Raw genomic sequence first — 13,218 nt, 5'->3', positions numbered from 1 at the left:
AGAGAGAGAGAGAGAATCTGACTGATCCGTGGTGGAAAGAGAAAGAAGATCTGAAACAAAGTGGAGAAAGAGACAGAAAAGATATTAAGCATGGGTAATTTGGTCACGAAAAAAAATATAAAAAGTCAAAAAATTTGTTAGTGGGAATAGTCTCTAAAAGTTTATTGGGCTGATGGGAATTTTAAAAACTCTTTTTGTTAGTGGGAAAAAATGTGTAAATTTAAGGCTAATGAGAATTTTTCCTAAAATTTATTAGAGGATAATTTATGTAATTGTGGTTTTGACAGTGGGAATGGAATTGGAATACCCCCTGTTAACAAAGTAATTGAATTCAGATTTTATGAGGGAGTCAATTTCCGGTCAGATCTCTTTTTTTGTTTCTTTTCCGGTCTCTATTTTTCCATTTTGGTAAAATTCAAGATTTATTTGACTATTATTTTCTTAATCTTGACTTTTATCGTCACTAGGATTAAGGAACAATATATACTGGGATTATGGGAATAGTTTGACCAAATTTTTTCGCTTGGTATAAGTTAAGATGTTGGTTTCCAAGTTCCAACCCAGGTAAAAGAATGAAAATGATGATGGGATTTGGAGGAAGTCGACTGTCCTTGTTTCTCTTGCTTGTCTTTGTCTCAAGCTCTTCTGCCAGGAAGTTGATTACATTTCCAGGTAATATACACACACACAAACAATGATCAATGTTGTTAGGCATTATCTATTTTTCGTTTTATGTCTTTGTGTGGTTACGTTAATGTAGATCATGAGATGGTAGTGATCCAGAGCACGGAAGACATGTCCATGGTACTAGACGACTATCCTGCCCCAGGTGCTAGTCATCGGCATGATCCCCCTCACCATAATGGCGAATTCGGAAAAGTCGACGGTGACAACGATAATGGCGATTCCGTCATGTCCATGGTATTAGATGACTATCCTGCCTCAAGTGCTAGTCATCGACATGATCCCCCTTCTCATCCTCCTCCGCATAATAACGAATCTGACATACTGTCTATCGTACTAGACGACTATCCTGGGCCAAGTGCTAATCCTCGACATGATCCTCCTCCTCATCCCCCCACTTATAATGGCAAAACCGGCAAAGTTACCGGTGACGACGACGATGGTGCATGACATCAAAATGGCTAATACATACATCGGGCTACATACATAATAGTGAAGGGTCTTCAATGCAAATAGTGATAGACAAACTTTTCAAGAAAAAAAAATTGTAAAATGAGGGTTGCTAAATGGGGTTTAGGCTTTATGTCCCGCTGATAGGAGCATAAAATACGACAATTTTATAGTTTAACTTTTGCATTTAACTTGGCTATTTTCTTTTAAAAAGATCGTTTTAACTTTGTTATCTTCTTAGGTACTTCGTGGAGCAAGATAATGCAAATATGTGCTCAAGTGATGCAAGCAAGGCTTCCAATATGAAGTAGAGATGTCAAGGATGGAGTTTGATCACTCACATGGTCAAAAATATCAAGGAAAGGCGATGGAACCACTTCACCAAAACAGAAGCTGCAAACACAAAAAGCTGAAAAAATGGTTTCTGCTTATTTTCTCCGGTTTTCAAGGCTTATTTCCATGCGGTTCCGAGAAAGGTTTCACCAAGATGACTACCCAGATTTGTAGAGGAGCATTTGTAGATCAATTTGGACTCAAGAATCATCCAAATCGGTGATGTCATCTGGGAGTTATGAAGCTCCAAAGTTGGACAGAAAATCAGCAGTTCCGGGAAAGCTGTGCAGCAGTCAAGTTCAAGGCAGTGTTTGGGCTGGATTCTGAGAAGCTTTCTTGGGGGTTTTTGCACGATTTTGAAGAGTGATATCATTAATATAATTTTCCCAAAAGCCAAGTCCAGATTATATGTGGAAGACATTCAAAAGCTGGCCCAAACATTGATTCTAGTCAAAGAAGGAAACATGGTCTGAAAAGGAAGCTTTGAAGACTTGGAGACTACTTAAGACAGAACCCTAATACCAAAACGAGGGGAGGCCGTCATACTGCAAGAGAGCCTTCACGTTGCTGCATCGCACAAGAATCCATCAAGGGGAAGTCGTCAAGATCATCATCATTCCTTCATTTCACAGTTTTCTTCTTCCCTTTGTAATCTTTAACTTTCGAATTTATTTTCTCTGTGTGATTTCTACAACGATGTGTGGCTAGTTTATCTTAGTTAGGGGTGGAGGTTTGAAGCCCCGAATTATGCAATAAACTTTGTTTCACAACCTTGATTTCGTAATTACTTAGTTGGATTGTCTGTTTGGTTTTGATTTATAGAGAACTCTTGCTTGTTTATGTTCATGGATGCATACATAGAACATTATGAACTTGTGAGTGGGGCTAGAATTAGGTTGTTTAATCTTCTAAACGGTTAATACGGCTTAATTTAAGGTAGTAAAACCTATAGGACAATAGGTGAAACCAAATAGAGAGACTTGCATGCTAGGTAGGCGTTCCACACTAGTTTTGCATACTTGTTCAATCACTTCCATTGATCTTAATGCTTAGAATAACTTGTTGATAGGATAGCGTCTATACCTTGATTGGTTATTCTAAAGGCTTAGTAATGGTGCGTTCATCTTGCATAAGTAATTAAGGGAAGTAATAAGAATTTACGTAATGTGTTCACAGTTTATTCTTGATTGAACCTTTTCATAACTTGGTAATTAGAATCTTGGTTGTGTGGACTTTGTTGTAAAGCATATTCAGTGGTGAATTTCCTAAATCCCTAACCTCTTCTCTATCATATTTCTCAAACTACAAATCAAAACTGTTTTCTTATTCTTCTGTCTTCTGTATTTCGTGATTTATTTAGTATAGTAAACAAACTCCAAATCCCCTCAAATTTTGTGTGCGTGTTCTTCTGTGTGTCTAGTTTAGTTTTATAAATTTTCATAATTTTCTAAGTAGTGTAGATTAGGTAGTTAATTATATTTTAGTCTGCTGTTCGTCAGGAACAGTAGACACTTTTGTGACATTGTTTTTGTGTGTGAAATTAAATACCCTCAATCTCTGGCAATGAACGATCCTTGCTTCTTTATACTACAATCGACAATCTTTTGCAGGGTTAAATTGTGAGGCTATTTTAGCCGTACCACCCGCCTCTTGTATTCTATGGTTTCATTAATGGTTAAGACATGAGGGCGGCCGTTTAGCCCCTTTTCAAAAAAAAAAAAAATAATGGCGGAACACTCGTATGAATTACAAGCAATATATAGTAGAAGGCCTTTCATTAGTTTAGTAATTTATTATTAATTTATCTCATGTATATCATGTATGTGGCTCTATAATTCGAAGAATAGTTTTATATATCATATAGGTACAGTTCAAGAAACATGACATGTTATTATGATTAGTGTTATTGGAGACTAGATTTAAAGCATCATTCTTCGCTACACTAAACATAGATTGATTCTATGACTCTTCGTCTTTTAGTTCATGTAGAGGCTCTAACAAGGTTTTAAATTGTCCCAATTGAGTTTCTACTGCCTTTGATTCGAAATAGAAATACCATTTAAGGAATCTAATGACCCATGAGCCTTGGAAAACTTTGGCTACAGTTCTTGATATCGTTTGGAATTGAATGACCATTGAAAATACATTTATGTATTAAATTTGGATAGAAGAATACCCGAATGACCTAATTCTCATTCCTTACATACATTTTAGTAGTGGACAAAAAGATTGCTACACAGCTTGTACATCCGTACGTGTACATGAATCTAAATCTCGTAGAGCTAGCTTTCATTATATTTTTATACAAGTTGCCTAAAGTCAAACCGAAAGCGTACATGTCTCATGGTATTAATCTACTTTCTAAAATCCAAAGCATGTCAAGTCAATGGTGAAACTAATAAAAAGAATTGGGAGGGGGATGATCGACCATGAACTCTCATTACCATCCAAGCACCAGTGCCTTTGTCTTTTCATTCTGGTATAGTTTATGTATATATATCATTTTTTTTACACGATAAAAGACTAAACAACAATTACAAGGAGGACTCTCTCAAGCAGCCAACACTAACAAGGTCGAAATTCGTTAGGTCCATCACTTTACTATGAAGCATAGAGCACTTTATCGCCCAACTCGATTATCACCAGAGCTCTACGGAAAGAGAGGAGAGGAGGGTCTTGTCGTTCATGTCGACGAACGTGAGAACCATGAACATTTGTTCACACTAGCTAGTTTGGACGTAACTGCAATTGTCAACTCCTAATTTTAAACCTACCATATAATTAGAGTATTATCAATTCTCTATCATAGTAGAGGCCTTATATATATGTTTCTCAGTTCTCATTGTAGGAAGAGAGCTAGATAGAGTGGGAAAACAAAGGGAAGGAAAATGGGATTTGGTGGTATTCGGCTGTGCTTGTCTCTCTTGCTGGCTTTTGCTATAGTCTCTTCTGCTTCCAGGAGCACCATTCATCCATTTCCAGTTTCAGTTTCAGGTATCTATAATTCTATATATCTATAATCTATTAGGTTGTTCTCCACCTTTACTAGCATCTTCTTCCATTACTTGGTTCATGCATGCCCTAATTAGATCGTTTTTTCATTAGTTTCTGGCCTGGTTTAGAGGGGCGGTTCTGAACTTCTGATTGATTTGCTCTTCCGAATCAGACTTCCATTAAACTGGGTTCATGAAGCTAGCTAATTACTTCTTCCTCGTGAATATGTGAGGGGATCAGATTCATTTGTCGATGAACACTTTAAGCTAGCTAGCAGATCATTTTTTAAGCTGAGATTAGGGAGATCTGTGTAAAATCTATAAACTAATACAAGCTTGAAATTGCAGAGTTAATATATATTATCACTAATTAGGAGGTATTTAACTCTGCAAGTGATCGAGCTGTAACACGTCAGGTATCGATTCCATTGTCTGCCTTAATTTGAAATCCATGGATGTGCAAATTTTGAAGTTCGTGAAACACCAGTTGGATTCATACCAGTTCATACTGAAGCACTTGCATCCATACATCTCTGTCTGTAACTATATATTAATAATATAATTATATAAACACAGTTCATAAGCTAGGAGACGAAAAGAGTCACAGGCTTGATACCTTCTTGTTTGTTGGTATATATACAAATTCCACGGACCAACAATGACTTGTTGTCCTTTTCCTCACATTAGAGTGATTAGACCTAGCTGTTAATATATAATTCATGTAGACTGTTTTGTTAATTGTGTGTTTGATTGGTTGAATTATAGATAATGATGAGATGGTGATGACGATGGAGAGGAGGTCTTTGATGGCGAGCCTAAACGACTACGATGACCCGACTGCGAACCGCGGGCATGATCCGCCGTCTGTCTCCAAGGCCAAGGCCAAGCCCGGCAAAGTCGGTGGCCGGAAGGGCTAGCTCAATAAACGGCATGCTTAATAAGTTTTTGCTTAATTCTAGGGTCTTGTGTTAAGTTATTGGTATAATCTCATGCTTAATTTTTGGGTTCTTGCGTTTTGCATTGTATTGATCTGTACGTGTGGTTATTTATTTATTTTATTTTTTTGGAGAAAACGTGTGGTTACTTATTGTGTAATATATACTTGGATATGAAGTAATAACCACTTGCTTAATAATTATGGTAGAGGAGCTAGGCCTCGATCGGACTTAATCGGTCTTGATCGATTTGCAATAGAGCATAGTTAATTATGTTCATAATGCTTAACGCGTTCATCATTATGTTAAACTGATCGGACCAGGCCCAACCGGCCGTGAGGGGAGGTGTGTGGTGCGGCAACACAAAACCTAAGAATTTTGGAGATGATGGTAACTAAGGTTCATCGAGAGCCCTTCTAATGAGGATCTCTATAATGAGAACTATAGTTGAAGACTTTTCGGTTTATCTTACGTTTATCTTACTTTTCGATCTTACTTTTCGATCTTTTATCCCACATCTTAGCCGTTCAGTTTATAAGTATTTATGAGTAGATCATTTCTGCAAATTTTTTCTATTTTTCCTCTCTAGCTTTCGGGGGAGCTTTTGGTTTGTCGACCCTTCCCATTCTCCATATCACTTTGCTTTTCCCATGAGTTCAATCTTATATCCACATCTTAATCGTTCAGTTTATAGGTATTTATAAGTAGATCATTTCTGCAATTTTTTTTAATTTTTCCTCTCTAGCTTTCGGGGGAGCTTTCTGTTTGTCGACCCTTCCCATTCTCCATATCACTTTACCTTTCCCATGAGATGATACGGTGCTTCCAACACCTAGTATGGCGTTTTTTGTAAGTTCAATTCAACCATAATGAAAATCATTAAGGCATTCATAATTAGTGTGATGTACCAATTATGAACTTGAACGGTACATGTTTGGTTTGTCTATTAATTTGATATAGTTCGTTACCTTAACGATCACCAATTTGGCTGAAAATTTATATAAGTGATCTACTAATATAGACCTAAAAACTGAATAGATGAGATGTCAAAATGTGATCGAAAAATAGGTTTTTTAAATCATAAACCGAATAGCTCTCAACTAGTCTTTATAATAAAGGTCCTTATCAAAATGGCTCTCAAGGTTCAGCATACTAGTTAGCTAGCTAGAGTCTCAATTTGAGGGCTTTTGGGTCTGGATCTGTGCTAAGTCTTATAGCAACATGCTTGAATCCTTAGGGATTTGGTTGTGTCCGGCGCTTAATTACCTTGGCAGTGTTGTGGTTTATGGTCTTATGGGCTAAAGTTCATAAATTTATATCGAAGCTAGGTTTGTTATTAGTTTTTGCGTTCATGACTCCTTTATGACGTAGCCAGGAGCTCCTGGTAAGTCATGTTACGATGTATTTTCATTTACATTACTGCATTGACACCCTATGAATTTAAAAAAAAAAAAAAACAACAATAGACATAGACATTAGACATTTTTATTACAAGTTAACAAAAATCAAACAATTCAAATCAAGTCCCGATCGAAGAAGAACGGAAAACCCATACACAAGTCCACAAACATTCTTTAACCACATGAGCACATATCATGCATATAACCTTAAGCCATCATATTTTATAGGGTTAAATACTGTATAGTCTATGTGGTTTGAAGTCGACATCTGTTCAATCCTTCTGGTTTCATTTTAATCTGAATGATCTTTAAAGTCACGATTTTCCTTCTAGATAGTCATTCTGTCAATTTTCTCAATTAGATTGTTGACGTGGCTATTAAATTTTTTAATGTTTTTAACGGTCACGTCAGCATTTTAATAGAGAAAATTGACGGAAGGATTATCTGGAAGGAAAATCGTGACTTTAAGGACTATTCAGATTAAAATGAAACCAGAAGAACTAAACATATATGTAAACTTTAAACCAGAAAGACTAAACAAATTTCAATTCTATTTTATATGTGACGGCGTCTCCACTTTGTCAGAACCAATCATCTTCTTGAGCTCTTGCTGGAACATTTCCATGGACAATAATGGCAAGCATATTGGCACCAAGATTTCATATCTCCCTTCTTTGTTTGTGCTCCTGACATAGAAGCTGATCAGATCGATGGACTTGGCAACTCCAGCATACACTGGCTTTCCCAACCCAAAATCGATCTCTCCCAAACCTGTTCTTGTGTTATCCGAAACTATGAAGTCACTCATGCCTTCCTTTGCAAGTGGAGGTCGTCCTCTTATCTCCACAAAATCTATCGCAGACCTAAAATACTCTTCGCTCATTTTCTCTTTGGACTTCTTCACCAACTTGTAAATGTGTTGCCATGGTATCCCAGAGGAAGACATACATTGTTGTGTTTACCAAGTGCAGTAACTATGCATGAAAGGCGGACAATCTGTTCTGGATCCATATCGAGTGAAATAGTCCTGCACTTCCACACGCAAGCTGTTATTAACTCGAATGCCGATGAACAAGTAGAAAGGTGTGGTGGAAGAAGCTCCCTAAGGGCCTTGATCTCCTTGGGACCAAAACAGTAAGATTGTTGGACCGTTGCACAATAGTTCAGAAACGAGTGATCAATAATATCATCAAATTCTTTATGTGTGCATGACATTCGTGGGGGATCTCGGGCGCTCAAGGGCTCTCGTTCCCACACTGGTGAAGTAGATGGTGCATCTTTGCCTTGGGCAATCTCCCCTACCGCGTTCAAGAATTGTACCAAGCCAAGTGCGTCGCATATTGTGTGGTTTAAGCGCAATGCAAATATAAAACCTCCGCATGACAGACGGGTTACCTACATCAACTGTCAACATATTGCAAAGACGAAAACTCCCATTAGATCGACTAATGTTTCATGCGTACATCAGACTTAGATTCAACTAGTTATATGTTAACGTTTGTCTAAATTAATATATGATCATGAATTCATGATTATGAATGCCGCGCGAGTTGAAAAATTAATAACAAGGAGTATAATTAAGTTTTTCACTTCACCTGTATCAAGCACAAAGGAGAACCAAGAATAGCATCAGAACCTGGAACGTTAAACATGAACTCCTCTAAGAATGGACAAGGCGGTAGGATCGGATTGCATCCCCGAGTTCGTCGAGTGTGACTTCGGCGTTTGCCTCGACGAACAAGACGCCTTCTCCAGTGCAGTCCACCATAAGCTTTTTGTTAGGCCCCTCCCTGAGCCTACCAGCCAAAGGGTAGTAAAACTGCAGTGCCTTGCTTAGCGCATCCCTAATCACCTCAACCGGGTCGTTTGGTTTCGACAGTATTGAATGATTGTTCTTGTAAGACATGATGAATGGGACATGAAACCTGAGGCATTGCTGGTCGTCGATATTCGACAACAGCTTCATTTCGAGCGGTGTTGGCTTTGCCGGCATTATAAGTCGCGGCTCGAAGCGATTCACCTGGAATGCGAGAGAGCGCAATGAGGCCATCTAGATGGTAAAACAAGCTCTTGTGGAGTGACGATGCAGTAATTTTTATTCACTACTAAAGGCTATATACTTGAGGGTAAAGACTACTGAGTTGCTATTGTTTGAAAAGTGCTGGACTTTTATGTATCAAAGAGTATATTAGGGTAGAAGTTGAAGAATAACAAAGAAAAAAAGCTGAAGAAAGCTAGCTAGAAGAAGAAGAAGACGATCGAGCTTCCACCCAAAAAAGAAGAAGAAGAAGAAGAAGACATGCAATATACTGTTATCTAATATTGATATTGATATCTGGTACTGTAATTGTACAATGTGTTGCTGTGTGTACAGAGGGGAAGAAGACAACCCCTTATATATATATGTTCCTGGTTTAGGTCATAACTCACTGCAACCAAATTTCCAAATATCTGGGTTTTTATGTCTTCCTCTTTCTGTTGTATGTCTTTATTTTTTCTAAAAAAATAAAAAATAGTATTCGTTATAGACTAATCAAACAACTTTGTCTTTAAGATATAGACTATAAGTAAAGGGACACACTTTCTATTGAAGCATCAAAGGAAACTGTTCCAAATAGTTAGGGACTTGTATCGATATCTCTCTGTAATCATGTAAATTAGGCTAGCATTAGTTGGTTTTCCTTATCTAGTCCTAGAAGTTAGCAAGTCTTCTGTATATAACATTGTACTTGACGTGAATCAATACAACAATACATTCACCACAATATCTCAGTTTTATTATGGTATCAGAGCCTCTACGTTTCTGAGCCAATTTCCAAACACAAAACCCTAACTCTACCTTGCCGTCAACAATGGCAGGAGATGATCAAAACCCCGAACCAGCATCAAAAACCCCAGCATGGGAGAATTCAAACCACGCCCTATACATCCATCATTCTGATCAACCAGGAATGATTCTCGTTCCTCAACAACTAGTGGAGGACAACTTCAGCTCTTGGATTGAGAGCATGGACATGGCACTTCAGATCAAGAACAAAATAGGGTTCGTGAATGGAACTCTAACCAAACCCGTGAAGAATCCGGATGCACAACTGCAATGGAACCGTTGCAATATTCTCGTCAAGACATGGTTGCTAGGATCAATGTCACCACCAATTGCCAAAAGTTTCTCTCACTGCAAGGATGCAAGAACTGTTTGGCTTGAGCTACATGAGAGGTTTGGACAAACCAATACTGTTCAACTTTTCAATATTGAAAATTCTATTCACGATTGTACACAGGGATCTTCATCTGTTACAACCTTCTTTACCCAACTTAAAAGTCTCTGGGACGAGAAGGAATCCCTTTGCAACATTCCTGCGTGTGTATGTGAAGCAGGAGAGAAGATCCAATCGTATGTTGAAACTCAAAAGATCATGAAGTTCTTGATGGGCTTAACAGAAGAATTTGCTACTGTTCGGAGCAATATCATTGGCATGGATCCCTTGCCAAACCTAAACAAAGTTTATTCGATGGCACTAAGGCACGAGAAACAAGCAGCAGTCTCGGCCAGCAAAGCAATTATGCCGGCCTCGGACTCTGCTGCGTTTTGCGTGCAGCAGGCAGACATGAAAGGGAACAACAATGAGCCTCTGCATGAACCTTTTGCAGGCAGCGCACGCAAGCAGCAACGCAGTTCTGGTGGCAGCGACATGAAACCACGCTGTGCCAAATGCGATCGCTCCAACCACTCAACTGAGAATTGCAAGGCTCACCTGCGTTGTAGCACTTGCAACTATAGAGGCCATACTGCTGATACATGTCGTGCTCACTTGCGCTGCACCTTTTGCAATTTTAAAGGTCATACAGTTGACGAATGCAGGCAGAAGAAGAGGATGCAGTCCGGTGAAGGCTCAAGCCGAGTGAACCACATCTCGGCATTGTATGAAAATCACGGCCACACAACTGAGTCATTCCCATTTTCTCAGGCTGAGTGTGCACAGTTGAGGGAACTTCTCAAAGAAAACCAACCTCAAGCCGGTAAAATTACCAACTATGAAGAACTTTCTGGTAAGGCCGCTTCCCTAGCCAATACTTGTTGTCACACACCAACATGGCTTATAGACAGTGGTGCCAGTGATCATATTGTTTGTGATGCAAAATTTCTTAACCTCCAAACAACTTGTCATGCATTATACTGTGAGGTTACCATCTGGATCATCTGCTCGAGGTCACGCACATTGGGACTGTTATATTCTCATCTCAATTGAAACTTGAGAACGTATTATGTGTGCCTTCATTTTATCTGAACCTGATATCAGTCAGCAAACTAGCTCGTGATTCATTTTATGTGACCATATTTCTGAGACAATTGTGTATTATGCAGGACCTACGATTGGGGAAGATGATTGGGATGGGCCATGAGAGGGAGGGAGTGTACTGCCTCGATATCCACCAGAAAGGGCGTGCAGTGTGGCTCATGTTCAGAAATCAAACCTCTGGCATCAAAGATTGGGGCATCCTTCACAAAGAGTATCATCGTTGTTTTCTTTTTCTAATTCCACAAACAGTTGTGCACCAAATAATTGTTTGATTTGTCCTTTGGCAAAGCAAACCAGACAACCATTTCCTTTAAGTGCTTCTTTCAGCAAAGACTGTTTTGAATTAATCCATGTTGACATTTGGGGTGGTTACCATGTTTCTTCACTCACCGGTGCAAAATATTTCTTAACCATCGTTGATGATCATTCACGAGGTACTTGGGTTTTTCTCATGAAATGTAAATCTGAAACTCGTTCAATTCTTGTCAGTTTTGTCAATTTCGTCGAAAATCAATTTGAAAAACGTGTCAAAGTCGTCAGAAGTGACAATGGTCCAGAATTTAACATGCCTGAGTTTTATGCGTCCAAAGGCATTGAACATCAGACAACATGTGTCAATAATCCCCAACAAAATGGTGTTGCCGAAAGAAAGCATCGTCACCTCTTAAATGTGGCTCGTGCTCTTCTTTTCCAAGCCAATCTTCCAAAACGTTTTTGGGGTGAAGCTATTTTGACTGCAAGCTACCTCATTAATCGTACACCGACTCCACTTTTGAAGGGTAAAACACCTTTCGAAAAACTCCATTCCAAAGAACCATGCTATGATCACCTCCGAGTTTTTGGTTGTCGATGTTTCGTATCTACTCACCCATCCAAGCCAAGTAAGTTTGATCCTAGATTGATTGAGTGTATTTTCTTGGGTTATCCTCAAGGCAAAAAGGGCTATAGAGTCTATGATTTCAAAGGGAAGAAAATCTTGTTTTCACGTGATGTGATATTTCATGAAACTGATTTCCATTACAAAATCTCATCTCCATCACTTCCTGATTCTCCTCCAAGTAATTTACAGCCTGACATTAATTCTTTCAATTTTGGGGGGACAATGCGTAATTATAGTGCACAGGACACAGTTTCATATTCACTTCCAAATCCTACACGGGAAACACAAAATCCTGTTCACACATGTCTTTCTCCTCTGTCTATTAGTGCTCCTATCAATAACAATCCTACTCTAGTTATTGATAATTCCTCTACATCTCAGTCACGTGACTCAACCTCATCTCCTAACACAAAGTCATCTCCAAATACAACTCTTCCTCATTCCGCTGCGTCAAATCTTGATTCCTCAATTTCTTCTCCAACCCTGCCCTCATATCCTATTCCAAACACACAATCTGCCACAACCACAAATCCCGTGTCTAGTCCTCATGCTCTTCCCAATCAACATAATCTGCGTCGCTCTACAAGGCCAACAAGAATATCAAGCCTACTGCAAGACTTTCACATCGAGGCAGCTCTCCCCTCACGTACCGTTCCACCATCTTCACCGACCACGGTCCCAGGTACGGCACACTCTATATCCCATGTCTTATCTTATGATCGATTATCTGATAACCATCGAGCATTTGCTGTTGCTCTAACCTTGGACAAAGAGCCTACGTCTTATTCTCAGGCTGTTAAAGATCCAAAATGGCGTGAGGCCATGAGACATGAAATTGATGCGCTGCAAGCAAACAAAACCTGGAGCCTTGTATCACCACCTACTCACAAACGTCCTATTGGATGTAAATGGGTGTACAAGATCAAGTACAACCCGGATGGCAGTATAGAACAATATAAAGCCCGTCTTGTTGCCAAAGGATATAGTCAGGTGGAAGGAATTGATTATCGAGAAACTTTTGCTCCGGTTGCTAAGCTCACCACAGTCCGTGTCCTACTCAGTTTGTCATCTTTGCGTGGTTGGCATCTTCACCAACTTGATGTAAGTAATGCCTTCTTGAATGGTGATCTGTCTGAGGATGTTTATATGCAGCTTCCTCCTGGTTTTGGAGGAAAGGGGGAGGAATCGGGTATGCAAGCTACACAAATCTTTATGGCCTCAAACAAGCTTCAAGACAATGGT

At 39.1% G+C, this 13,218-nt stretch overlaps 1 protein-coding gene and 1 pseudogene across 2 annotated transcripts; one reads left to right on the top strand and one right to left on the bottom strand.

Annotated features, from left to right (window-relative positions):
* The first annotated feature begins 4,318 nt into the window (after nt 1-4,318).
* On the top strand, nt 4,319-5,672 carry LOC101306798. The gene is made up of 2 exons (XM_004294246.1): nt 4,319-4,461; nt 5,226-5,672. Exons 1-2 carry the CDS (start codon nt 4,356-4,358, stop codon nt 5,375-5,377), a joined length of 258 nt encoding a protein of 85 aa, XP_004294294.1. The 5' UTR covers nt 4,319-4,355; the 3' UTR covers nt 5,378-5,672.
* On the bottom strand, nt 5,454-9,148 carry LOC101306803 (annotated as a pseudogene). The gene is made up of 3 exons (XR_184378.1): nt 8,391-9,148; nt 7,389-8,190; nt 5,454-5,475 (listed from the first exon to the last, which is right to left on the bottom strand). The product of XR_184378.1 is annotated as a benzyl alcohol O-benzoyltransferase-like (transcript).
* Between the last annotated feature and the right edge of the window lie 4,070 nt (nt 9,149-13,218).

Source organism: Fragaria vesca, linkage group LG3, assembly GCF_000184155.1.
Source record: "Fragaria vesca subsp. vesca linkage group LG3, FraVesHawaii_1.0, whole genome shotgun sequence".
Lineage (NCBI taxonomy): Eukaryota > Viridiplantae > Streptophyta > Magnoliopsida > Rosales > Rosaceae > Fragaria > Fragaria vesca.
This window is presented reverse-complemented; position numbering and strand designations above follow the sequence as displayed.

Bases quoted from the DNA above. Each gene is read 5' to 3' on its own strand.
- LOC101306798 (XM_004294246.1), top strand. From the start codon at position 4,356: ATGGGATTTGGTGGTATTCGGCTGTGCTTGTCTCTCTTGCTGGCTTTT. The intron at 4,462-5,225 runs GTATCTATAATT...GTTGAATTATAG, and splicing joins ATTTCCAGTTTCAGTTTCAG to ATAATGATGAGATGGTGATG.